The sequence below is a fragment of the Rhineura floridana genome, chromosome 2 (genome assembly GCF_030035675.1).
Source record: "Rhineura floridana isolate rRhiFlo1 chromosome 2, rRhiFlo1.hap2, whole genome shotgun sequence".
NCBI classification, from domain to species: domain Eukaryota; kingdom Metazoa; phylum Chordata; class Lepidosauria; order Squamata; family Rhineuridae; genus Rhineura; species Rhineura floridana.
This window is the reverse complement of record NC_084481.1, coordinates 73,681,268-73,707,618: the sequence shown is the minus strand read 5'-3', so window position 1 is coordinate 73,707,618 and position 26,351 is coordinate 73,681,268. Positions and strand designations below refer to the sequence as shown.

General features: G+C 41.3%; 1 protein-coding gene across 2 annotated transcripts in view; it reads right to left on the bottom strand.

The window, feature by feature from the left end:
• Positions 1-26,351, bottom strand: part of NCKAP5 (NCK associated protein 5) — a 969,055-nt gene that overhangs the window by 57,689 nt on the left and 885,015 nt on the right. The window contains exon 22 of one of the 2 annotated variants that reach the window (XM_061608949.1): positions 23,827-23,959. The exons of the other annotated variant lie outside the window; for it this stretch is intronic. Coding sequence (XP_061464933.1) covers positions 23,827-23,959 — 133 coding nt within the window. The remainder of the gene's footprint in view (positions 1-23,826; positions 23,960-26,351) is intronic. 2 annotated transcript variants of the gene reach the window in all.

The following is a 26,351-nucleotide window of genomic DNA, read 5'->3' as shown; positions in this document are numbered from 1 at the left end:
AAACCCACCTGTTCTCTAAAAGGTTGAAACCTACAACTATAGCCCAGCTATTGACTTCCAATGCTTTGAAAATGAAAGGGCAAAACAAAACAGCCAGGCTGGCCAAATCCAAAGCAGAGAGCATGATACAAGGTGCCACTAAAGAAATACAAAAAGGTTCGGCAGTTCATTTTCGATGCTGTACACAATTCTCATTAATGCAAGCTATGTAACTTATTCCCCACTCATCATGCTGAGAACATAACTCTTATATTAGTAGATCAGTAATTTCCTATTCCTTTCTTCATAATATTTAACTGCGTAATGCAGAGAAATCAATGTTATATATGAAGAAGGTACATTTCAGCTATAAAGAAGAAGAAAACCAATTCCCTGAAATACGTTAGCATTATTCATGTAATTTAACTCGGCTGATCAGATTCTCCTTTTGGAGTCAAAATATTTTTCCAATCCTGCATTTTTTAAAAAGGAAGGGGGTATGTTGTTTAGCAGCACTCTTTACCTGCTTCTCTTATCTTGATTGAGTCAGTGCCATGTTTATTGTATTCAATTTAGTTTGTATCTCTTCTTTTATTAGTAATAACGTTTGTACTCTTATAACAATTACACTGTCTTACCAACTTCCTAAGTGATATTTGTCATTTGTTGCTTTGAATGCCTATTCAATCCCATGTTGGGTTTACTGTATTAGATTATTATAATCCATTCCTAGGCAACAATAGGAATGCAAAGGAAATAAACACCAGTTTCTCATTTCTACAGCTTCAAAACCAAAGAGGTCATGATGACAAATGGAAGAAACTTTACTGCACTTTAGGCGACATTCCAAGTTGCAATGATTATATCTGTTTTTTTTTTTACAAATGGCTATGAATGTTACATAATGAAGTGAACTAGGGATCCAAATTTTACTTTTGAATAAATATATATTTATATATATCATATATTTGAAATATATTTGATGCAATATATTTGATAATATATTCCTTAATAATTTGTCCACTGACTAGAAACACCAATTATATTACCAATTTGTCCCGTTCAGAGTGGGATCCACGAGGCTGAGACGCAGGTGTAATTAATTCTTGTTTTATTAGAGTAATAGATACATCAAAAGCAGCACGTTTCATAGAGAGCACTAAACTAACTCAATAGAATTCATTAGCTGCACTCTAGACGTGCTCTGCAACGTACAAAGAAAGTTGACTCAGCAGCTCCTCACCTGGAGCCACAGGTTTAAGTAGGGAAAGTCCTTGATCTTAATCTCTGACTCCTTCTCAAGTCCTGCCTCTGACCCATCCTTTTCTCGTGATGACGAGCGCGGGGTGACGGGCGTCCAATGGCTTGTCCGAAAGGGCCTCGGCAACAGGCTTGATGTCAGGGGGAGGTTGCTCTCCTGGTGCCTCCCGAGAACCACTAGGCAGAGGGGGAGGGAGTGCACCCTCCGGAGCAACTTCCAACGGCTCCTCGTCTTGGTCTGGGGCACGCTCTTCTTCAGAGAGTGCGCCATCTGTGGGAACTGACCCTGGCTCCAACTCACTCCCATATCCCCTATCCTGTGGAGACTCAACAACTCCTGGATCTATCGCTTCTTCTGACAGCTGGGGACCCTGAAACTCATGCCTTCCTGGCCCCCACGGAGGAGCTGAGGCCCAACACAATTCAACAATTTTACAAGTGAGTTGAATTACACCAAAGAAAAGTATGGGCTGCCGTATAAGTCAGACAAGCACTCATTGTTTTAATGTGCAAGTAGGCAACATTTTTAGGGGCAGAATTTCAGATACCAATAGGAGTGGATGAAGTGAAAAGATTTCAGGAGGAAAGGCAAGATTTAGCAACGTACAAACTGCCTCTCCTAGACACATTAGTTAAATGTAGCAAAAAAAAAAAAGCAGGCTGTCTTTGTTGTGGTTATTGCTATTATTTACATACCTCATAATAAGTAATTCATGTCAATACAGGTTAGGTAGATGAACCCCTATAGCTGAAAAGACTATCTGGCATGCATATCCAGTATACTGAAAAAAGAAAATAAGGGTGCTACTGGATCAGACCAAAGGCCCAACTACTCCAGCAACCTGTTCTCCCAGTGACCAACCATACAGGCTCACTTAAGTATTTTGTTAATCACTGTATGCAGAGAGTTAGCACAGATATACAACTAGGATCCAAGGAACTATATGTGCTATTCCTCACACACCAAGGCTTACTGTTGCCTCCTAACAGTCCAAAAACCTTCTGGAGTGTCTAATACATATATGTGTGTGGCTAGAATTGGGGGCAAATTCTCAGATGTCACAGATACACAGATCCTGCACAAGTGGAAGTATGACTTTATGGAACATTTTAAGAAAAAAATCACCACCATGTCCCTAAGGGGGAAAGTAATCTTTTACTATTCAAAAGTCCTTCTCCTTTATAAATAACAATTAATTAATCTATGAAAAACTAACTGGAATGCATATGTGCCTTTGATGTAAAGGAAAATATCAGAAATTCCTTGAAAGATATGGAACAAATTCTTCTTATTGGCAAGTCACGTTTCTTCAGATATTAAAACTGATGTAGCTTGATTATCATTTAAACACATATAGATGAGAAGCTTCCCCAAATCCTTGCCTACAGAAATCATAAGAATTCATTTTCTACTGCTAAAAAAAATAACCCCCCACCCACAACTAAGCAGGTGGAGAAACACCACACAGGCCCACCAAAAGAAGGAGCTCTTCTGTTTACATAATGAACAGTCTAGATCCAACCCTTGTTTTGAATAAGCAGCTATGTATGGTCTAAGGCAGTGGTAACCAATGTGCTGCCCTCCAGACACCCCTAGTACACCACAGACAAGTTCTAGTGTGCACTGACAACATGGCAGAGAAAGCACACATCAAAAAAGGGGGAGGATGCAAACCCAATCACCTCATGCAGGAGGCAAGTCCTCTACTGACATGGGCAGAAGAACATCTCGAATCCCTGTCAGCAGCATGCCACAGGGGTGTACGACACAACTGCAGACTGGCTCAGCAGGTGACACATCTCTCTAGAGGAGTGGAGTCTCTATCCAAAGGTTTTCCATCAGGTTTGGAACACCCAGGCTGGACCTGTTTGCAAGCCCAGAACACAAAACGCTAAATATCATCTTCTCCCACTTCAGGTCTCCTGGAGCAATGGAAATGGACGTCTTAACAGCACAGTGGCCTCTGGGTATTCTCATCTACAGCGCAGCTCCAGAGGGTGCTATGTCAAATAAGGACTTCAAAATGGTATCTCAGGAAAAGAAGGTTCCACATGGAAACACTCAAGACTATTCTCAAGGCCATCAAACCAGGGGATTATCTGGCATTCCTGGATATCACGGTGGCCTATCTACATGTATCTATTTCTTGCACATGGCTATACTGTCTGGGACTGATGGGAGCTGGAGAGCACAATGTTAGCCAGCCTGATTAAAGCACACTTTAGAAAAACACAAGGAAAATGACACAAAGTTCTGGAAGGCTGCATATTTAATGAGGCAGACTTTTCACCTTATTACTGTCTATTAGTAAATCTATCAAAAAAATAAGACTGGTATGCCTCTGAATACCAGTCTCTGGGAACAACAGGAAGAAAGAGGAGGTATGCTCATGTCCTGCTTATGGCTTTCCCATAAGAAAGCCATAAGCTTATGGCTTGCCACCCTGGGCTCACTGGGAGAAAGGGCGGGATATAAATCAAATAAATCAATAAGCATCTGGTTGGCCAGGATGCTGAACTAGACTGGTCTTCTTGCAGGGCTCTCCTTATGTAATCCTTCAGTAAAAGTAAAATATCCTAGAATTATTGTGCCAAATACAACAACGTATTGCCTGGGGGAGATGGAAAGGCTGTAGAAGCTCTGTGGACACATTGTCACCCTCTCACTTCTTTTGATTAAGCTGCAAAGCTCTACTTTCCTTTTAGATAGGTTCCCTATTTGTGTTGAAAGATGCAATGTCTGTGTCTTCTAAATGTACATAGAACTTGAGAAAACGTTTTTGAAATTCCTTTGGAACATTCAACATTTCAACAGAGGTCTCAACAATTTTACCTCGATGTTCAAAATGTGGTGCTCTATAAAACTACTGTACAAAAACAATGGAACAATTAATGCTCCAAATTTGTATTATCAGTTCACTGCCATTAGAAATTTCACAACTGAGCTGCTGCATTGTTATCCCTAGTGGATCCAGGAGCTGCATATACACACAGGATTCTTACACATGCAGATCTCACTTGCTGGTGTGGGAGAACTACTAATAGTGACTACTATTAAAATGGAAATACAGCCTAATGATTAGCACTACCGTGTTTTGTTTTTAGTTCTGTTATGACATACCCTTCCCATCCTCCCTTCTGTGCAAGGTAGTTGGCCTTTTATCAGGGAGCAAGGGGGCTGGTCCTTGTTTTCTGGGAAAGTATGACAAAGCTCCTTAATTCTTTTCTATACATGTTACCATTGATTATTCTCATCTATAAGAATTGGTGCACTCTGGGATCTTTGTACAGACCCAAAAGTTAAATGTGTGTGTGTGATCAAAAATAATTCGTTCCAATAGTTGAAAAATGTACAACAAAAGCATCACCAGCTCTTTCTTGACACATTTTTCTTCTTCTTTTGGCGACAGTTCCACAAATTATAGAAATCTGTGATTCCTACCCAGGCAAACATCAGAGAGAAGCAGGTCTCTGTATATATGCAGCTTTAAATTTTATGTTGGCTCTTCCAGCCATGTATGGATTCTATTAGGGTTGTCAGGTCAGAAGCATCCCAAATCCTGACATTTCAGGGGTGGACCCTAGTGATGTCACGGGGCGGGCCTCAGTGAAGTCATTAAGCATGATACATTAAGCATCAACAACAGTTGCTTGGAGCCTACCATTCAAACAACAACATTTCTCTGATTGGAAATTAAGATAGAAATATTAGCTAAAAGATGGAGCCTGGGTAGGAAACATTTAATCTAGCCTACTTGCTTTTGGCAAGAAGGGTTTAAGTGCCCTCAGACCAGGCCAGTCACCAGAAGGCCACTGTAGGAAGAAAGTAGCCTAGTCTTGTGGAGATGTTAGCTGGGAGCACTCAGGACTAAAGATGGATGCCCCTGAATACTGCAACTCTAAACACACTTACTAAGGGACTAAGCCCCATAGAACAGAATAGGACTTACTTCTGAGTAGGTATGGTTTGGATTGTGCTGTTGGTAAAGCTTGACTAGGGATCCTCTGCAAATATATCCATATCCAAGCAGGGTTAGCAACTCCCTGTCTGGAATGCCCTGCCCCTGCCTTTTAACATGGCTGCTCCAAACGACTTTACAAATGTGACCCTTCACTTCAGAAAGAGGTTTGAGAAATGAGTAAGAAGATTCTCTACCCTTTTCTGTCTACCCTATGAGCTGCTATAAACTCACTTTGACAGCCAACGCAATTCCAGTGAGTAATAAATGACGGAGAGAAAACACACATGGTTTGCTCTACCTTCACAGGCAGTAGCTTAGGAACAACAACAGTTGCAGCCATACTTCCCAGTATGTGAACTCTCTTTTATCACTATTGGGCAAGAAACGAACCATCATGCAACCAACAGGGCACATCATCAGTGGGGGCTAAGTTGAGCACATGGAACCACTGTTGTTGCTTCTATGGATGTAAGGGACTGAGGTTAAAGATAAGTGAAATGCAAATAGAAAAACAAAAATAAAAGACGATGATTTCCTAAATGCAATACCATACTAACCACAACAAGATTCCTACGACTAAGGCAGAAAACTCAGTATCCCACAACCAGTCAGGATTCCTAATCAAAAACCAAAACTAAAAAAAATCCTGGCAGTGAGTCAGGCAAGATCACAGAAATATCCATGCAGCATAACGTGACCTGGGGGCTGCAGTTGGTGCAGAATGCTGACATGAGTGAGACGCTATCAGCACATAATACCTCTTGTTTGAAATTTGCACTGGTTGCTGATTTGCTACCAGGCCAAGTTTAAGGTGTGCTTTCCATGTTACGGGTGCCACATAGTACTTGTTCTGCTATTATCAGATATTGATCCATGGCAGCACCTATACTTTGGAACTCCCTGCCTATTTACATTAGGCAGACACCTTCATTGTACTCTTTTCAGCATCTGCTAAAAACATTTTTGTTTAGGCAAGCCTACTCAGGCATGTAAAAGCTATTGTGTTTTTTTATGTTTTTAACTCATTGTTGGTTTTATTATTTTGAATGTTTTTCAATACTTGTGTTTAATTATTTTTGCCAATAATTTTATTGTTTTAATTCCTTCTGGAAACTGCTTTGAGGTTTTTTACAATAAAGCAGTCTATCAATGTTGTAAATAAAATACATAAATAAATTTTGGAGACACTGTTGCCCTTGGGTCTCTTTCCACTTTTAGGAACAAAGGAATCTGCCTTATACTGACTAAAGCCATTTGGGACCATCTAGCTCAGTACTGATAACATGGACTAGCATTGGCTCTCCAGGATTCCAGGCAACAGTCTTTTCCAGAGATTGAATTTTTGACATTTGCATGCAAAACATATGCCCTACCACTAAGCTACAGCCCTTCCCATTTAAAAAAGTATCTTTTAAAATTGTTCTTTTCAATTCACTAATGAACACACAGTATACCTAGGGCAGATCCACACCATTCATTTAAAGCACATTCAACACCTATTTGTAGAACATGAATCCCACCACAGAATCATGGGAACTGCAGTTTGTTAAGGGTGGTGAGAACTATAACTGTGAGAAGGAAACTTACGCTTCCCAGGATTCTTTAGGGGAAGTCATGCACTTTAAATGTGAATTGTATGTGCTTTAAATGTATTGTGTGCATCTACTTCATAAACTTTGCCTGAACGTAAATCATTTTAATTAGTTTTTTAAGATGGAAATCAGCTATATAGTTTACTGGGTGATCATGGGCTACTCACCATCTCTCAGCCTAATCAGCCCCTCTAGATGAAAACAACACAGGGGGACCATGACCACCCCAAGGAAGAAGGACACATTTAAAATGTAGATGAAATAATAATGTACAGCCATAGCATGAAATCAGATATTTATTGGGACATAGTATGAAGAAATATTTATATAAGCATGATTGTCAAAGATGTTTATTATTTACACAACCTGTAAAGATATTTTTAGTGCAATCCTATGTTTGTTTACTCAAATGCAAGTCCCAATGTATTCAACGGGGCTTACTCAAACAGGGAAGACTATACAGAACTGCAACTTCAAGTGATAAGGAACTTCACTAATCCAATCCAAGATTCAGAATCCTGCTACTTTAAGCTGATTTGCAATGGTTTATGCTTGTTTTTATGGTTATTGGATTTTAAGGGGATTTATTTCTTGTTGTTTCCTTGGTTTCCAATCGGCAATCCTACCTCACAGGGTTGTTGGAAAGACCACACGACCACACACACACACACACACACACACACACACACACACACACACACACACACATGGATGTAAAAATACATGCACCCCATATCATAGTTTATTGTTAAAACCAGTTGGATATTGCAGAACATTAAAAAAAGTATTAGTTTCGTACATAATATAAGCAGTGATACCTAAGTAAGCCCTGCCTAATAGCTTCAAAAGTAGGATTGGAGGGGAAGAGAAAGATTTACAACACAAACACAATCTTTTGCTATGTTCATTCAAAAGCCCCATTAATTTACAGCACAATCCTAACCATGTATACTCAAAAGTAAGTCCTATTGAATTCAATGGGGTTTACTCTGGGTATGTGGGATTAGCATTGCATCTTTACTCCCAGAAAAGTGAGTACTGGATTAAAGCTTTATATTGGGAAGGTTTTCAAAACACTGCCCTCTTTAACAGCCCAGGAAAATTTACACTTGTTTGACTCCTGCACACAAGAGAGAAAAAGACTTTTTCTAGTACTGGCCTTGCAATAGGTTCTACCTACTGCCTGGAGGTTAACAAATCCCTTGTCAATCACAACTGTGACTTCACTTATTGCTACATACCTTAAAGGGCAGCATTAGAGCAGCGAGCTATGAGCTCATTTAACAGAAGTTGGGGTGTGTATGGCGTTTTGGTGTATATCTTGTGAACCAGTCCACTTAGAGACTTAATATTTATTTTTAAATGAAAGCTGAGATTCTGGAGATTAAGGTTGTTGGAAGTGGGGCAAGAGCAACTCCTGTTTTGTTCTTTTGTTTATGCTCCAGAAGGGAGATAGAGCTAGGGTCCTCCAGATGGATAGGCTTGTTTACCTTTACCTGTGATGCTCTGACTGACTTCCTTCTGTCGCTAGAAGCTTACCTGCCTCTCCTCCTTCCGCCCTTTCCACCTCTTTCCTTCTCTGACTGTCCGGGAGAGAGGAGACATTCCTTTGTCTCTGCTCTATCTCCAAGCCATGGGGCTAACTCCCGCACCTGGGTGTTACGCCTCCAACTTAGCTAGTTAGTTAGAACTAGGTATGCCTTTTCTATCTACTATGTATTTTTATAAATAAAGTAGCTTTTCTTATTTTACTAAGTCTCCAGTCTCAGTGATGCTGATGCAGGGTAAAAGCCTGCTTTCTTAGGTAAACGCATGCATACGCTGGCACACTTGCATTTCAACATCTGCTGTTACTCTGCTGCTGTGGTGTTGCTTTAAAACGAAATTAAGCATACACAAATACACACAGCGCAACTAAGGTGACCCACCCAGAGACTCAGAGAGGAACCCAAAAATCCATAGTCTCTGGGCGGAGACTGGAGAGCTGGCAACCCTAAATTCTATCAATATTTGTTCAAAGTGCTGTGTTTCTGCTAGACTCTGGCCACAGGAGATGACAAAGTATATTCATTTTTTACTTAAGGTTTTATTATGCCTTTCTTCTTTTGAAACTAGCTTTTATTATTACTTCTTACATGTGGTTTCTTGTTCAATTTGGGTACAAAAAACTAAGATTTGGGGAGAAGGGCAAACAGTCTTCCTGAAACCAGTGGGCTACAACAGATATATCTAGCCATTTCAAGACATTTTGCATACCTAATTGAATACATGTAGGGAGGGTACAGAGGTAGTCTATCCCATCTCCCATCATCAGCTGACCATAATTTCGCTGCTGGTCAGGGTTCATATATAATACTGACCTATGGTTTAGTAACTTAATAAACCATAATTTCATGTTATGTGGAAACCAGGCCAATATCTGCACACCTTGGTGTGCAAGCCTTCATGCTCTCCAAAAGCTGTACCTGAGGACTGCAGAGAGTGAAATGTAATGTGGTATAAAGGTACTGCAGCTGGGGGAGGAAAAAACTGGCAACTCTATGTAGAGGGATCTTTGGGTCCAAGCTTTGTTTGTAAAGTGCTTTGGAATGTTTCAAGGTGGCAAGCAGTATAAGTAGTACCAAACATAATCAGCCTTTTGATAGGCCTAATTTGGCTAACACTTTGGGCTAATATGATACATCTGAAGGATCACAAGCCCAATGAGACATGTTTATGCTATTAATTCCAAATCAACTCACTCACTCGAAAAAAATCCCAGAGTTTATCTGGGAAGAAAGCCATTTCAATTCTGTTCAAAACCACAGCCAAATCAGCAGCATTTCCTCTGTAAGTATAGTGGTGTGTGTGGGTGTGTGTTTTAAAAATTTCTGCTCATCTCTGCTAGCTAGTTCTTGAATTGCAAGACATGGTAATATGAGCATCAAAACTTCTTACTGAATCATCTGTACAATACACAAAACCATTCTGCTGCACAAGGGCAAAAAACAAATCAAACTGAAAGCTGCGTTTCAATTTGGCTAACTGAGCCTTGCAGTAAATTTTTTATATTATCTAAAGAGAAGCCAGAGTTTATACAGAAATAATGTAAGGTGAGAGGTTACTGATACTTATATGATTGGGTGTTGGAAAGCACAGGTGGGCAAGCACAGGTAGGAAAGCTGTCTGCCAGCACCTACAATAGCACACCCAGAGCCATTGAACACTCGTCTACTATACTGTAAAAGTGCAGGAGCGCTCACAAAACCCTTTAAAACAAAAATGAAGTGTAAATGACAGCAAGAAATGCCCGTTCCCACTTTAGTACAGGAACAATATATTCTACTTTTAACAACCCCTCTGAAAGGCTATTCCCATGGCATCATACCACTGGCACTTAATATAGCAAATAAAATGTGGGCATGTTCAGGTGTTTGCCTTAACACATGAATGCTATATTTGTGGACCTCCTGCAGGGGTGCACACACAAACCCTGCCCCCAATGCCGCCATGCACTTTGCCCGCCACACTAAGTCCCTTCCCTTCTTTGTGTTGAGTGGAGAAAGTCTGCAAGGGACTTTTAATTGCATTTGTTTGAACCACGTGTAGAATGCCTTGCACATTGAGGGACTGTGCTTCATTAGGGTTCCCAATCAAGAGAAGGTTCTACCTGCATTCAATCAACCTCCTGCAGGGGTCAACACAGGGAAGGATGAGGGCATTCAAAAGAGCATTGGGTGGGGACTTGCATGTGTGTCCTGCCCCTGTCCCCACTTGGTTTGTTTATTTGTTCAGGATATGCCTGGACACACCTTATTATTATTTTCTCTGTCACCTTCAAAACCCCCAGAGGTAGCTAAAAAAAATTGGACTGATATGTTTTGAAAAACATTCTTCTCTCATTTTGTAATATCACGATCAATAAAAATGCTATTGTATCAGAAAAGGATATTCATGATGTAGTAATTTTGATGGAAGGATAATGTGCATCTTTCAATTGACTTTGCATTCCTTTGGCTTGAACTATGAGTGGAACTGGTCACAATCCGTTATTATACTCTCAGTTCAGAAAACACACGCATTACAAATCAGGATCAAACCATAAAAATCCAACATTAAACCAATTTGCCAAAAAACGAATAGTCCCAATTTATACACAGGGAACACCGAGTCTGAGGAATCTGTGAGGTCACGGTAGAGAACAGAACACATACAGAGTTGATATTATGTAGATAATGCTCTAGAAAGTTAGCAGAAAGCCACAGACAATAGGTCAAATCACACATATGCATTATAATTGTCAAGGAATTAAGCACGTGGCATACTAGAAAGCAGCCACTTATTTTACTTAGGAACTATGGGTCTGAGGCCCCTTTCACACTACACTTTATTCCGTTATTCTGATTATTTATTTCCTGTTAATTTGTGCATAAAATTTGAGTGTTCACACGACATAACAGGTAGCTCTGGAATTCTGGTGGAATGTATTGGAAGTTTAGCGCTAATTTCCGTAATAAATAATACCTGAAAAATTCCGATAGCAGGCTGGGAAACCGGAAGATTGCGGGAGTTTTGCGCTAGCTGCCACTGTTCACATGACAGCCCTCCCAGCATGCAGTGCGTTCCCGCCCTTACCAACAGCCCTCCCAGCATGCAGCCTTCGCGCTCTGCTGCGCTGCCACCACTGCGCCTCCCAGCCGATCCCAGCTGCTCCTGAGAGAGCAGCCTGTGCTGCTGCTGCTTGTGCTCCACCAGAGCCTCTGCTGCTGCGCTGCCGCGCCTCTCATCTGAACACGATTGCGCCTGTTTCAACCCCCCCATGCACCAAAAGAACAGGCCTCAAACCAGCTCATCCGGTGTCGCGTGAGGCCAAATGAAGGGGGGGGAAGAAAAACTGTGCTCTGTGTGTGAAAGACTGTTGCGCAAAATGCCGGTATAACAGGTACTGCACTGTGAAAGGGATTTTTGAAATATGGAACGAAGCGCTACCTTTTTAATCCGGTAAACTAGCGCTATTAGCCCCATGTGTGAAAGCAGCCAGAGACGCACTATTATAGCAGACTGTGTTGACTGTAGATTTTCGTCCTCTAGGCAGTCAGTGGGGCAATGAAAGTGGGGTGGCATTCCGCAGCTGGCTTCCTAACGGCAAGCATCACTGCCTCTTACCAAGAGGGAGGAGCAAGGTACAGGAAACACAGTGTGGTGAGAGTGCGGCAGCAGAGCCAATTTGGCATTCCTACCTTACCCATGCTTGCACTGCACTGTGCTCCCCATGCTTTGCCCCTCCGCCTCGGTAAGCAGCAGCAACAATTACCATTTGGAAGCCAGCCATGCAATGCTGCCTCACTCCCGCTGCCCTGTTGGCCCTAGGGAAAGACGAGTAGGCCCACTTCCTTGCTACTGTTGCATTGCACATACAGTGCCCTGTGCCTTTTTATCCACTGTGCACAACAGTTCAGAATAAGAAAGTAAGTTAAGTAGAGCAAGTTTCTCCTCCATACTTTTGTGATTTCTCCTACATTTGAAAGCACATAAACAGGCAGTAGCAGCATGTTCTGGGTGGAGTTGCATTCCTCTGATAGGAGCAGGTTTGTAGCTTGGGTATGTTCCTGGATTCGACATAGTCGCTGAAGGTTTGGGCAGTCTCCATGACTAGGACTGCCTATTTCCAGCTCCAACTATGGCTCTTCTTGGACAGAGATGACTTGGCCACTACACTACATGCTCTGGAAACCTCTAGAGTGGAAAAGTACAATGAATGCTACGTGGGGCTACCCTTGATGACAATTTGGATACTTCAACTAGTTCAAAGTACAATGGGTAAGTTACTGGCCAGGGTTCTATTTAGTGTTCATACAACCCTTGTTTTAAAACAACTGCACTATATTCCACTGACATGCATTCATATACACATATGTGCTCCTTCTCTCTGTACTCTCTTACTCCTCTCCTACTGGGAGGAAGGGCGGGATATAAATTTAATAGATAACAACATTAATAATAATATGAGATCAGCTGTCTGTGCCCATAATGCTGGAGCCACTTATTGCCCTCCTGCTTAACCTCTGTATGGATGTGTGTCAGCTGGATGTAGGCAGTTCTCTCCCTTCAAAGGAAAAGAAGAGGGTGGAGCCAACAATCAGCATGGTCAGGGCCCACTGCAAATTGCCTAGCAGACTAGAAACTGACTAATGTTTTCCTCAACTGTGTATTAAGTAGCATATTATATATAATCCTGGCTTCGGTACATTAGTGGTTCACTAATGAATATGATAGACAGATAGGTAGATAAATTTATTTATTTATTTATATACTGCCCCATAGCCGAAGCTCTCTGTAAATAATGTAAATTGTAAATAATGTTACAATACTTATACAAAGCCTCTTGTTTTCTGGGAGGGTTCCTATGCCTTTCAACATGACTTTAACTATGCCTTTAGCTTTTTCTGACACAGAGGTGCTGTGATGGAAAGAAAACTGCTCCTGCTACACAGCAGCTAAAGGTGTAGGTGCCCTACCAAAAAAAGAAGTGGACACCTTAGCGACGGCCCCTCTAAAAAGTCTTATTAGAGAAACAGTCTGTAACCACCATTTTACTGGTGCTTTATGGTCCAATTTAACTGAGCCATGGCACACTGTTCTTTTGGCAAGGAGGGAAAACACATTCTGTGCATTATCACACCTGTTCCCCCACCCCTGCCCCATCCACCCACATTCTTCCTAGTACTAGGATTCCAGGGACGTAACACTTAGTTTTACATAGACCCCATGTTAACTCTAAATTGCTTTATGGAAACCATGACTGTGTATGTTTGTATGTCTGCATGCATGTGTATGTGAGACAGTAACATTCTGGATAACGTGCCAATTTTTACAAAAATGGATCTTGGATCTTAAGCCTTTGGTGAACAAATTTCAGCAGATAATGCTTTTGCCTGTTGCCAGTTTAAACAAAAATTTTAGGGACAGTCTGCATATCATGGTCCCTGCACCTCATTTGTCATACCCAAAAGTTTAATACTAATAGGTAAATTCCATGTATTTATTCAGCTCTCAATATGTACCAAAAGGCAATTGTGGTTTCGGAACACAGTTTAACATCTTCAGGATAGTAAATCTCAAAAAGCAACCTCCACATGCTGCTGCACAACAAAATGCTAGAGAAAAATTACCTACAACCTAACAATGAATGTATTGCTTCCCTGCCAGTCCCCCAAAATGGCATTCTTCCTAATATCTTCAACCAATTTTTTACCTGTTGCTTTCTATACACATTCCAGAAATTTACCCCTCCTTTTAAGTAATGAACCAGATGAACAAAGTAAAAACAGTTCTCCATATCTGACACAGCACAAGCCCAAGATAATCATGTATTTGTAGCTTAAGATCTTGGAAGTCAGAAACCAAGGTTGTTGCATTTCATGCAATTTCTCATGCTCTGGTAATTGTTGTGATTTCTAAACATGTTGGCACTGGAATTAAATGGATCATGTAGTTGCTTTCCTTTCATTTATCCTTTTTAGTGTAACTGTATTGACATTATTCTGTCTTTAAAAAAATAATAAAAAGTAAAGCTGTTTTCCTTGCTTCTTCAATATAAAGAAAGCAATTTTCAAAATGGCATTTGTTCTGATTAAGCTTGAAAGGGTGTTAGGACTGTCTGCCTTGATTGCACATATATTAAAAGTATTGATGAACTATTAGTGTCTTTCTACTTCTATGTTTGCTTTTTCAATGTCAGAACAACTAACCCTGTGTTCTACCCTACATTAGTTCCTTCCTCAATATCTCCCTCACCATATTATGCATATTGCCACGGCTATTAAACTAGGTTTGCCATTCACTACTAGACTGAGGGCCTGATAGATGTTTATGAACCACAAACTTTCAGAGTTAAACACAGCATAGACCTGAGCCTGATGCCTAGAGCAATCCAATATTTAAAGAAACCCCAAGCAAGCTTAGAGTAAAACTAGAGTGAGTAAAACTGAAGGCAGTAATCATGCAAACAAGGCAACAGATACTTTGAGAAACACAATATTTTAGTTCAGTAAAAATTAATATAATAAATTTCTGATGTTTTTAAAAAATACAGCAAGTAATTTTTCTTGATGATCATTTCAACAGGACGTGTAAGGTTGTAGTCAGAAGGAGCAAGGACAGAAGAAGAAACAACAACTAATGGTCTCCTTTAAATATCACATTAAGGAGAATCAATGAATACTATACTCAATATCAGTAAATAAGACATAGTGTGGTATAGCAGTTACAGTGTGGTGTAGAATATCAGGGTAGGACTGGGAAAGTCCAGATTCAAATCACTGAACCTTACTGGAGGACCTTGAGTCAGTCACTAGGACAGTTTGCATAGATAGCTATGCCAAACCACTGCCTAGCAGTAAAAAAAAAAGTGCCAGCTCCTGGAGCAATGATTGTGGCTCTTGTGTTCTTCTCCTCTGTCCTGCTGCTGCTGTGCTACCTGGGGATAAGCTAAGTGTCAGGAGGATGCAGCAGTTGCTGCTGCCTTCTGTGTCGTTCCTCTAGTTTATATGAAGACATGGGTGAGCCAGAGGTGACAGGACAGCTGCAGTTATGGAGTATTACCTGGATGCTCCCGGCAGCTGCATAAAAGGCAGGCTACTGAGCAAGGAAAGTGAAAACTAGGAGAGAGTTAGATTACAAGGAGAGATAAAGGAACACTGAAGGGCATGGAAACAGGCCTGGGTTAGTAAGCCCAGTGAGCCACCAGAGAAGAAGGGAGTAGTGCAAGGGTGAGGGAAGGGAACCACAACATGAGAGAAAATCTTAGAGGCTGTAGGTAAGAAGGGCTAGCTTACAGGTCCTGTGATGAGAAGGGTATCTAAGCCCAACTGGCGAAGGTCCCTCCAGGCAATTTCTGATAGGAAGAGACAAGGGCTCTCAGGATCCTAGGGGCCTTAAGGAGCACAATTCTGACATTATGTTTAGCTTAGTGTTAGGCCCCAATGTGTTCATGGCTTGTCTTGCTCTGGAGAAACCATGAATAGTAAACCATGACCATGGTTACAGCTCATGGTTTATCTGGAGTGAGATATAATGCCAAGCCAAGCCATGGTTTAGTCCCAGGTAGCGCTGCAGCAACAGGAACAGGAAATAAGCCCAGTGCCTGTGACCTTAGCTCTGAGAACCCACATGTTTGCTCATTTGTATTATGCCATGGTTTAGTATAGCATTATGTGTGACCTGGGTCACTGTCTTTCAGCCTAACCTACTTCAAAAGAAAGTTGTAAAGATAAAATTGAAGGAGGAGAAGAGAATAATGTACTCTGCCTTGAGCTCCTTGGAGACAAAAAATGGGATATGAATTATATAAATAGGTTAATGTTTAGAGCATGTGGTTTCAAAATCAAATCAAATCAAATCTTTATTTACAGGCAACTGACCACAAATACAGAACATAATATTAGATGTTATGAAATAAAAGACTACATAATAACACAAACTACAACATACAGCATACTAGATTATAAAAACAACTCCATTAGTTTAATTGCCATTAACAATCATAAGGAGTCTGGTCAAGATGGCCAAGTTCAGGAATTTTGCCACTTGCTCAGTAATTTCCTTATTTGAACCCTCAAGCATGTGGTTTATTTTCACTTTTTTTTAATGGCAAGACTACCATCCCATATCTAGGAGCTTAGATTCCCCAGTAGTACCAAATGGACTCTGTGTCTAATTAATCATAGAATTGAACATTCCACTGCATAGAGGAGTCGGAACCTGTACATCCAATACTGACAGTTTAGCTGGTATAACCCAGATTATTGTTCATGTTCAGAGGAAGAGAATATGACAGGGTGGGGCTTTTTAAAATATAAATCAAGAGATTCTGGATATTAATATGGGCTTCAATTGCTCTCTCTGTGTGTTTAAAAAGCAATGCTGTTTATATTCATAGCACATCATTTGATGCACTATGGTTATTACAAAATGGCTCAGAGCAGCTACAAGCAAATTTCCAGATTTTCTCTTGTAAAAACAGACTACAGTGAACGCCAGCCCATCTTTAATGTTCGGCATTCGCAAGACATTGCTACAAAAAAGTTGCTGCCATATATATAACTTGCCTTGGGGAAAGAAAATGCTTTAAACTTTCTTTTACTCTTCCCTGCAGTTCATGTGACATTTTCAATCTGGACATCAATAAATAGTAATGATGCGTGCAGAAAAAGAAAGCAAACCAGACATATCCCTCAAGTAATAGCATAAAAAGAGAGAGAGAGAACTCACACTAGGGATCTTTTTGCTCTTGCCATCTTTAGTGGAAGTTCCATGAAGCTGCTCAATAAAACTGTAATGTGCTAACTGTTCAGGTCCATCCTCTCCATAATGGCCACAGAGACTGTGCTGGTATATGTCCAAGATTGACATGGGCTTCCCCATAAAGGACTTTCTCACATTATTTTCTTCTTGCTCAGCTAAGAATAGATTTAAAATATATATATATAAAAGCACACACACTTTGTATTATTGGAAAGTCTATACACCGCTTAGCATGCTGTGTATTTATTCGACATGAAAAATGATGCAAGACAAGTGGAAACATCAAGGGCTAAGGCTACAACAAATCCCCTCCAGTGTTATGAAAGGTATGGTGTAATTTAAACTCACAAAAACAAGGTGATTCTGGGTTACAATTCAAGCTAATGATTTAAAATTCATGCTTAAAAAAGAAAAAAATGAAATTACAAGAGATAAGTGGTCCTATTTTAAATAGTAGATAATCTCCTTGCTTGAAGTGAAATTGCTAATATAGAGTTTTGAATGTTAGTTTAGCTTAAATGTATACCTTAATCGTAGTGGCTCATCTGCCCTATATACCTTGAGCACATGCCTAGCTTATAGTTTTAAACATTATTTTCTTCTTTCAATTACATTTTTAGTTTGCCATCTTGCTAATCTTAAATCCTTAAGTGACAAGCAGAGAGAGACTGATTGCTGAGGTTACACTTAAATAAAAAAGGCCATCATGAATTTCACTGTCTCCATTAAATAATGTACTTTTCTTATACATAAATTCTCTATAAAATTCCTCATTTACTGAAGAAAGAAAAGCCATTCAGTTTTAGCAGTTAGAAATGACATCTAATAAAGATGAATGAGAATTATTTATTTATTTATTTAGGGCACAGTCCTATGGTTCCTGGGAGGATGTCCTGGGGCCAAAGGATTTTGCCCATCTCCCTCTCCACAAGCATCTAGGGAGATCCATGTCTCACACAGGAGGTCTAACTATAGCTTCCTCATTGCCGATTCAGAAACCTCCACATTGTTCCTCCTAAATTCTTGATGCTCCAATGCAAGAAATAGCAAAAAGGAGATGTTCTGGAGTGTGTGTGTCAGGGCTAGTGCTGATGCACTTTTTCGGGGAGGGTGCTGCAAGGTTTCCAAAAAGGACCACTCCCCCCAAACACAGTTTCCACCTTGTCAGAATGAGCCCAAGTTTTAGCAACTTGTCCACCTCACTAGGTTGCACGTGTACTTCCTATATTAGTAAGTAAGCTTAATCTTCAAATTCTATTTTGGATAATAGATGTGAACTGGCCCAGCGTGAACCTCTTGCAGCCTGATCCTAACCATTTTCTGGGAGGGAGGAAGTAGCTCTCATTGAGTTCAGTTAACTTGCTGGTAAGTTTGCTTAATATAGCAGCTTCATGATGTGCCATGTCTTCCCAGCAGTGCAAGGTATTACCAAGCTACAAGAATTATAATTACTAATGAAGACAATGGTATTCATTTTGGTCATAGATGTAATAGTCTGTCACCACAGACCTGATTCAATGATCTGTTTGACCACAGTAATCTCTAAATGAGGCACCATATGTACCTAATCTTCTGTGCACCTATTATAGCTGTCAATCCCAACAGCTGCTGCTTCAGGAACTCAGGGCCTTTCCAGCCCTCTCTTTGCCCCATGCTACAAAAGCAAGGAGAGAAATGGCTAGCAAGGCTCCAGGCAGCTCCTCACTTTAATTTCAGCCATCAGAGAAGGAACAGGGAAGTGATGCTTTGGGGCTGTATTCTCTCCCCCTTTTCTCTGGCTTGGCTGCTTGGCTCTGCTCTTCACTGCAGAGGCTAATAGCTGAGCTAGAAAGAGAAAAGGGAATGGGGGTGGGAGAAGAGAAGAGCCCAGCAGCCTAATTTTCTTCTTCCGCTTTGGTTGACGGAATGGAAGTGAGGTGCTGCCAAGGAAGGTGGGCGACCAGAGGCAGCAGCAGCTTCTGTGCTTACAATGAGCTCACAGCAAAGCACCATAATCTTTGATTGGGTGCGCACAGGAATATTGCAGAACGACTCAAATGTAGGTGACATGAATGCTTGCAACATTCTCCTCATCCAAATGTCTCTTTTGGGGTTTCTAATTACCTGAACTCGTTTGCAGAGTAACACTGTGATGACGTTAGCCAGCCACCACACTTCCTTGAAAACAAGAGTCTTGTGGCCCCTAAAAGATTACAATGCTGCAAGACTCTTTGAAGTTTTTGCTGCAACAGACTATCAGCACTACTCGTTTGGGAACCATTCTTCTGTGTTTTCTCAGTTATTTCAGGAGTTGACTCTTGAGCATGTGCAGTCTGCTGCAGTTTTCACTGCATGTCTCTCTCCCACCCCTACCCCCCTTACAGGTTACTTATGTACATGAGCATGCATGTGCACTCATTAAATCACAGCACAAAAAAGGAACGCTGAGATCACACAGTCACTTCAGTGGTCTTTCTTTCCTTACACATATAATGTACACATATGCATTAAGACAGAGAGGAAATCGGTTCATATCATCATTCCTTTTTGCACTGCATTTAAAGTAACGTGCATATGCATTTAGACACATCAGTAGTCTGTACTGGATAGATGGGGTGCATGTATCAATTGCGAAGTTAATTTTAGAGATTAAATTGGAACACAGGGCAGCGCTAACTCACAGAACAGAACAGGAAATATTTGCCCATCTTTATGTAAGTGCCCCTTGCACTAGGGATAGGCATTGCACCCTTACTCAGCCTGAAAGTCCTCAGGACATTTTGAATTTACAGCTATAGTGGTTAGAGTGTTGGACTGTGACCTGGGAGTCCAGGGTTTGAATGTCCTCATAGCCATGAAGCTCCCTGGGTGACCTTGGGCCAGTCACTGCCTCTCAGCCTCAGAGGAAGGCAATTGCAAACCACCTCTGAACACTGCTTACCATGAAAACCCTATTCAGAGTTGCCGTAAGTTGGAATCGACTTGAAAGCAGTCCATTTCCATTTTTTCTACCTCCTCTTTAGCCTTGGCAGAAAAAGAGAAAGAGCTTACTAGAGCCTAGGTGGAGGTGACAGCAAAGGGCACTTTCATCAATGCTTGGAATACTACTTTTTCATCCTGGATCCCTGAGAAGTGACTATAAATCCTACAATCACTGACAAGAAAATGGAAGCACCTACCACCACCACCACCTACCCCCACAGGGTAAGGTTTTTTTCTCTTTTTCTTTGTGGAAAGGGCCAAGAAGCAGTCCCTCCAGGATCTCAGTTCTGCTCTTAAGAATTCAGGCAGAAGCACTTGCATAGTCATCCACACACTGAATTCTCAACCAACCCTCACTGCCATTCACAGTAAAATGAACTTCAAAAGGCTTAGATTGGCTTACAAGCTCTGCTGTGTATACAAACACTTGTATGAACACTTGTATGAAGATATGTTTAGTAATAGATCTGTCCTAATTCTGTATGGGTGACATATTAACAGGGTGGGGGTGGGGGAGATTAATGTGCTGGTTTGGAACTGGTAGTAACATAGTGACCTGGAAACTAAATTACAAAATTAGGAAGTTCCAAGTTTGAATTTTCCTTTTGCAAGCCTCTTTCTCTCTCTCTGTGGCAGCTTCCTCTTCTGAAATATGGGGATAATACTGATCTACCTTACAGGGTAGTTGTAGGGACTGCAAAACAATGCATGCAGAACATTTTGACCTCTCAAAAGCACTATGTATGCTCCATCCATCCATCTTAAATTGATTCTGGCATCAGTCTCACAACAAACAAAATACAGTATAGGAAAAAGCCTTGATTCTAGCATCTGCATTGGGGGCAATGCACATACCACATGGACTGTTCACAGCATTGAACAACCTGCTTGAAGTGTTACTGAATATAGGCACACATCCATGTCTATAGCTGGGGATCAGCTGCATGTTGATAATCAGGACATCTGCAAATATGTGCTGTTTCTCAAATGAGAAATAGAATATTGATTTGGGAAACATCCCAGGAATCATTAATTAAGTCACTGCAAAAAGCAGTGGTGTTTAAGGTAAAATAATTATCTCCCAGTTTCCTTTCCTCTCCTCTCCAAACAGTATTCCTTTGATCAAATCCATTCAGTACAGTTTAGTCTGCAATCTGCACATCACTGAAGTTCCACGTATGTTCTTGGATTGGAACTTATTAATTTAATGTAATAGCACTTGTTCAACCATCCTTTATTCTGCCCCAAAGCACAAACTCTGGGGGTTGAATTTGGAACAACTAACAGCAGGAAGCAATAAGGTCACATTGTGGCGGGGTGAAAATACCCTAAGCCAGGGGGTGGGGAACCTCAGGCCAAATGTGGCCTTATAAGTCTCTCACTGGCCTTCACGACTCTCTCTATGCCACACACCCTCCCCAGCCAACACCCATCACTGGTCCTGCTTCACACTTTCTTGAGTGTTTTTGCCTGGCTGGAATGTGTCCTTGAACTCTGATAATGCCTCTTGCGTGCCTGGATGGAGTGTGTGTAAAACTAGCTCACCGTACAGAGGTAAAAATTATATTTGCTGTTCTGCCCACTTTTGCCTCTGGCCCCACCCACCACTGTATGTGGCCCCCAGAAGGGTGTCCAGAAGGGAATGCGGCTCTCAGGCTGAAAAGGTTTTCCCACCCCTGCCCTATGCAATCTGCTGTCCTTGTGCATTTGTGTGAACATCTCCCAACTTGGAATCAAAAGTCCACTTTGTGAAAGCTAAGTGGAGAGGGAGAGCGAGCAAGTGTACAATTTGTCAGCAGCCATATCTCAGAGTTCTTTGTTACTGCTCCTGATGAATGGCATGTATTGCTCTCTCTGGCTTCCAATTCTTGTATCTGGTGTGGAAGTCATGACTTTCACTGACTTTAAGCTGCTAGGTCTGGAAGCTGCCATGTGGAGGCCAGTGACACACACAAAGCTCTGCATGCACTGACTTTTAGGCATTCCAAGCTGAACTTTTACCATTCTAAGCAGGTTCTCAGCAATATGGTATGTCAATGGGCATGTAGCTTTGCACACTTTTGACCTGCACATAATTTCCTTTGTGGTACTAGTGGCTGTAAGTCAATGTGAGCATCAGCTTCCACAGACTGGGTACGTTAGAATTTCTACCTGAACCTAAATATTTTAATGCTCTTTGGGACTGAGATCATGTGGAGCCATCATGATTCAACTAAATCTTTCTTGCAGAAACATCTCCAAAGCACATTTCTAGATTATAACTGTACATTCAGACATGTCAATTACCCCATAAAAACAGGAAAAATGGCAGGATCAGCAGCTATGCAGGAATTGTATCAAAATTCATTATCCTGCTCACACTTTGTTTGTCCTGACTCCCATCCCAAAACACCATGACAAGTCTTTTCTTTCAAGTAACAGAAAGAGATTTCTTCAGGAAAGCCTAATACAGCTTTAGTGAAGGTGAAGGTTAGTGGGGTCGCAAATCAAGAGTCTAACAGCAGGGTCTGGAGTACAAGACTGGATGGTAGCAACAAAGATGTCCCAACAAGTCTCCACATCCTTCCTGCCTAGCTTTAAAAAAGCTGGGTGTGGCAAGCTCACTCGCTGGACTCTCGCTTCGCATGGGAAGGTTGCATTTGGGTAGATGGGTGCTTCTACAAGAGGCTGCAATTGCTGGTGCCGGCAGAGGCTGCATTGACCTCTTCACCACAGAACAGTGACCTGCTCCCAGCCTCCCCATCCTGCTCTGCCACCTCTCCCATTGAGTCAATAGCTTCCCAAGTATCCAATGATGCATCTTGCTTGGGGGGCAAGGCCGGAGACTCCATTGCCCCATCCCTAACATCCTGAGTGAATGGGGCTGGGTCCTCATCCTCCCTCCTGGTTGGTTCCAACCCACACATCCCCTCTTCCTCCTCCTCTTCCTCTGTCCAATACTGTCTCCCCAGTCCAGAGCCTGTTGGAACTGCAAGGCTTATGGGATGGGTTTGTAGACAGTATTTATACTCTGCATACTAGGATGATGAACTGGTGACCCTCCAGATGTTGTTGGATTCCAACTTCCATCGGTCCCAGCCAGTATGGCTAATGGTCAGGGACGATGGAAGTTGGAAGTCCAACACAATCCGATGCGAGTTATAATCAAACAAGCTCTCCATCTGCGGTCTCCACTTTAATCTTGTCTTTGCACTAAAAGAAAAAAGATAATCTCATATTCTTTCAAATTGTCTGTCTGCCAGTCATACTAACAAAATTTTAGAGTAATAAAATAAACTACCAAATAAACTACCAAAATATCACATTGGGATTTTTGCCCTAATTTCAGTTATATCAACACATGTGATGGGATGAGGAAGGAAAAAATGGCTATTTGCAAAGGGAGAGACTGAAGTCGGTTTAACTATATGTAGCAGCATGAGCAGTGCTATAATAATATGGAGGTGAGGAAACCGTGTTCATGGCTCAATGGGTTATTTTAAACTACTATATGCAATTACAGATATAGATATAGATATAGATATATTATCAAAGCTATAATTGAACTGAAGATGTTTTTAGTTACACCACAGGAATTTACAACTAAAAAAATGTTATGGTTTGGCTTCTAGTGGCAAACATAGTGTAAGAGGCAAAAATGGATGTACATATATAATAAAAAGCAGATAATGGAAAATGAGATTTGGAAAGAAATGACAAACCGAGATAGACACAACACAAGCAAACCACAAAAAGCTGCCATGACAAAGATGGGATCTATAAATCCCTGTGTACAAACTTCAAATTACCTTGTTTGTTGTTCTTCATTAAATCTACTAACTTTCCCCCTCCAGTTCCAAAATCATTGGTTTCATATTCCAGTTCTGTTTCGGTATCACTGCTGCTGCTAGCAGAGTAAGTGCACACTCTCAGTGCCCTGTCCTGTACAAAGCAACATCAAAGACAAATCTATGGCTCAGAAGACAAAAAATAAATTCACTGAATGCAAAGAATCTGGAGTACAGTACAATAAGCAAGACATTTTGCCTCTCTTCAATCTGGCCTATTTATTTAGCTGCCTCAGTTTGCCATTGATTATGTAATTAAATGTCACAAATCTCTGAAAATAGATTTCATCTTCCAGCAAGTATTGCCCAGGCACGATCTAAGCACTAATCCTTATTCTCAAGAAATCCAGCCTGGGTACACATAGATTCTTCTCAGGTTTATGTTATAATAAAGCATTTGTGTAGAAGTGATCCATCAGTAGTGACAAATGGGAATTCAGATTGGTACATCCACCTGGCACTACATTTGGGGTCTGCATTAGTAATTATTTAACAAATAAATATCCCCAAACCTGCACTTCCCAGCATTAGCAGCCATCATCTCCAGGGAGAAGAGCTAGATGGACCAGTGGTCTGACTGAAGTATAAGGCAGCTTCTTATGTTCCTAACAGGAATATGGGGGTCCAAAAACAATAACAGGTGAACATCAGTGGGTAAGATGGAATGGTACTTAAGGAAGTAAACCCAGCAGAATGAAAAATACTTTGGTGAACATTTGGTGGGAGAGAGACCATGTTCTGATCTAAAAGTGTTGGAACAGGCTGGTGGAGAATCTGCACACCTTTTAGCTGTGATGGCTTAGTCCAGAAAACATTTCAAGTGTTGTAGCTTGCAGTTGCCTTGTTCACTCAGGTGGTGGGCTGGGTAGTGGAGGCAAGAGACTCACAATACTTCCCTATCATGTTACTGCTGTGCCAAGTTGGCAGAATGCACAAACCAGGCTCAGATCCAAGGACAGAAAGCTATGCATCCTCTACTGGTTTCATGTAGCTGGCTTGCCCAAACAACACGAAGAAACTGAACTGATAGTGCTCATTTGAGTTCTCTATAACTATTTTGTTCTAAATGATAGAATCCAGACTCATTTCTGGGCAGGGCTACAGTTTTACTCCCATTTACTGGAACAGGACACCTGAATGTAACCAATATCTTTTATGTCTTAAATGAGAACACCTATTACAGCTTTAGGATCCCCTATGCCAGTGTTCTCCAACTTGGTGCCCTTCAGATGTTTTGGACTACAACTCCCATCAGCCTCAGTCAGCATGGCCAAGGATGATGGGAGTTGTAGTCCAAAACATCTGGAGGACACCAGGTTGGGGGAGGACCAAACAAAGTAAGATGCAAGAGAAAAGTGACTCTCAGCTGTTTTTGTTTCTTTCTTTACTGCAGCCATAAAGGATTCTGAAACTGTTCAGAGAAGGAGCAGAGGAGAGTTAGAGAGTGTGTGGCAGCTGTGAAAAAGGCAAATTCCATGCTAGCGATAATTAGGAAAGGTATTGAAAATAAAACAGCCAATATCATAATGCTGTTGTATAAATCTATGGTGCGGCCGCATTTGGAATACTGTGTACAGTTCTGGTCGCCTCATCTCAGAAAGGATATTATAGAGTTGGAAAAGGTTCAGAAGAGGGCAACCAGAATGACCAAGAGGATGGAGCGACTCCCTTATGAGGAAAGGTTGCAGCATTTGGGGCTTTTTAGTTTAGAGAAAAGTCGGGTCAGAGGAGACATGATAGAAGTGTATAAAATTATGCATGGCATTGAGAAAGTGGATAGAGAAAAGTTTTTCCTCCCTCTCTCATAATACTAGAACTCATGGACATTCAAAGAAGCTGAATGTTGGAAGATTCAGGACAGACAAAAGGAAGTACTTCTTTACTCAGCGCATAGTTAAACTATGGAATTTGCTCCCACAAGATGCAGTAATGGCCACCAGCTTGGCTTTAAAAGATTAGACAAATTCATGGAGGACAGGGCTATCAATGGCTACTAGCCATGCTGGCTGTGCTGTGCCACCCTAGTCAGAGGCAGCATGCTTCTGAAAACCAGTTGCCGGAAGCCTCAGGAGGGGAGAGTGTTCTTGCACTCGGGTCCTGCTTGTGGGCTTCCCCTAGGCACCTGGTTGGCCACTGTGAGAACAGGATGCTGGACTAGATGGGCCACTGGCCTGATCCAGCAGGCTCTTATGTTCTTATGTTCTTAGAGTTGCTTGACACTTTCCCCACAGGCTATTTCCCCAAGAAAAATTACTCCCATCTGTGAAAAGTTTCCTAATCCATATACTTTTTCCCTTGCAGGGACAAAAGTAGCTTTCAGGAAGGCAATTTCAATTGAGAAAACAATTCATGGGAAAGGGTTAAGCAGCCAAACTACTTGCACTGCTTCTCTTATCAATGTTGGAACCTCCCACAGGTGAAATAAAAGGGGGTGGGGGGAAATGGAAGATATTTTGTGTATCTTCCACACATCACCTAGTTTGGCT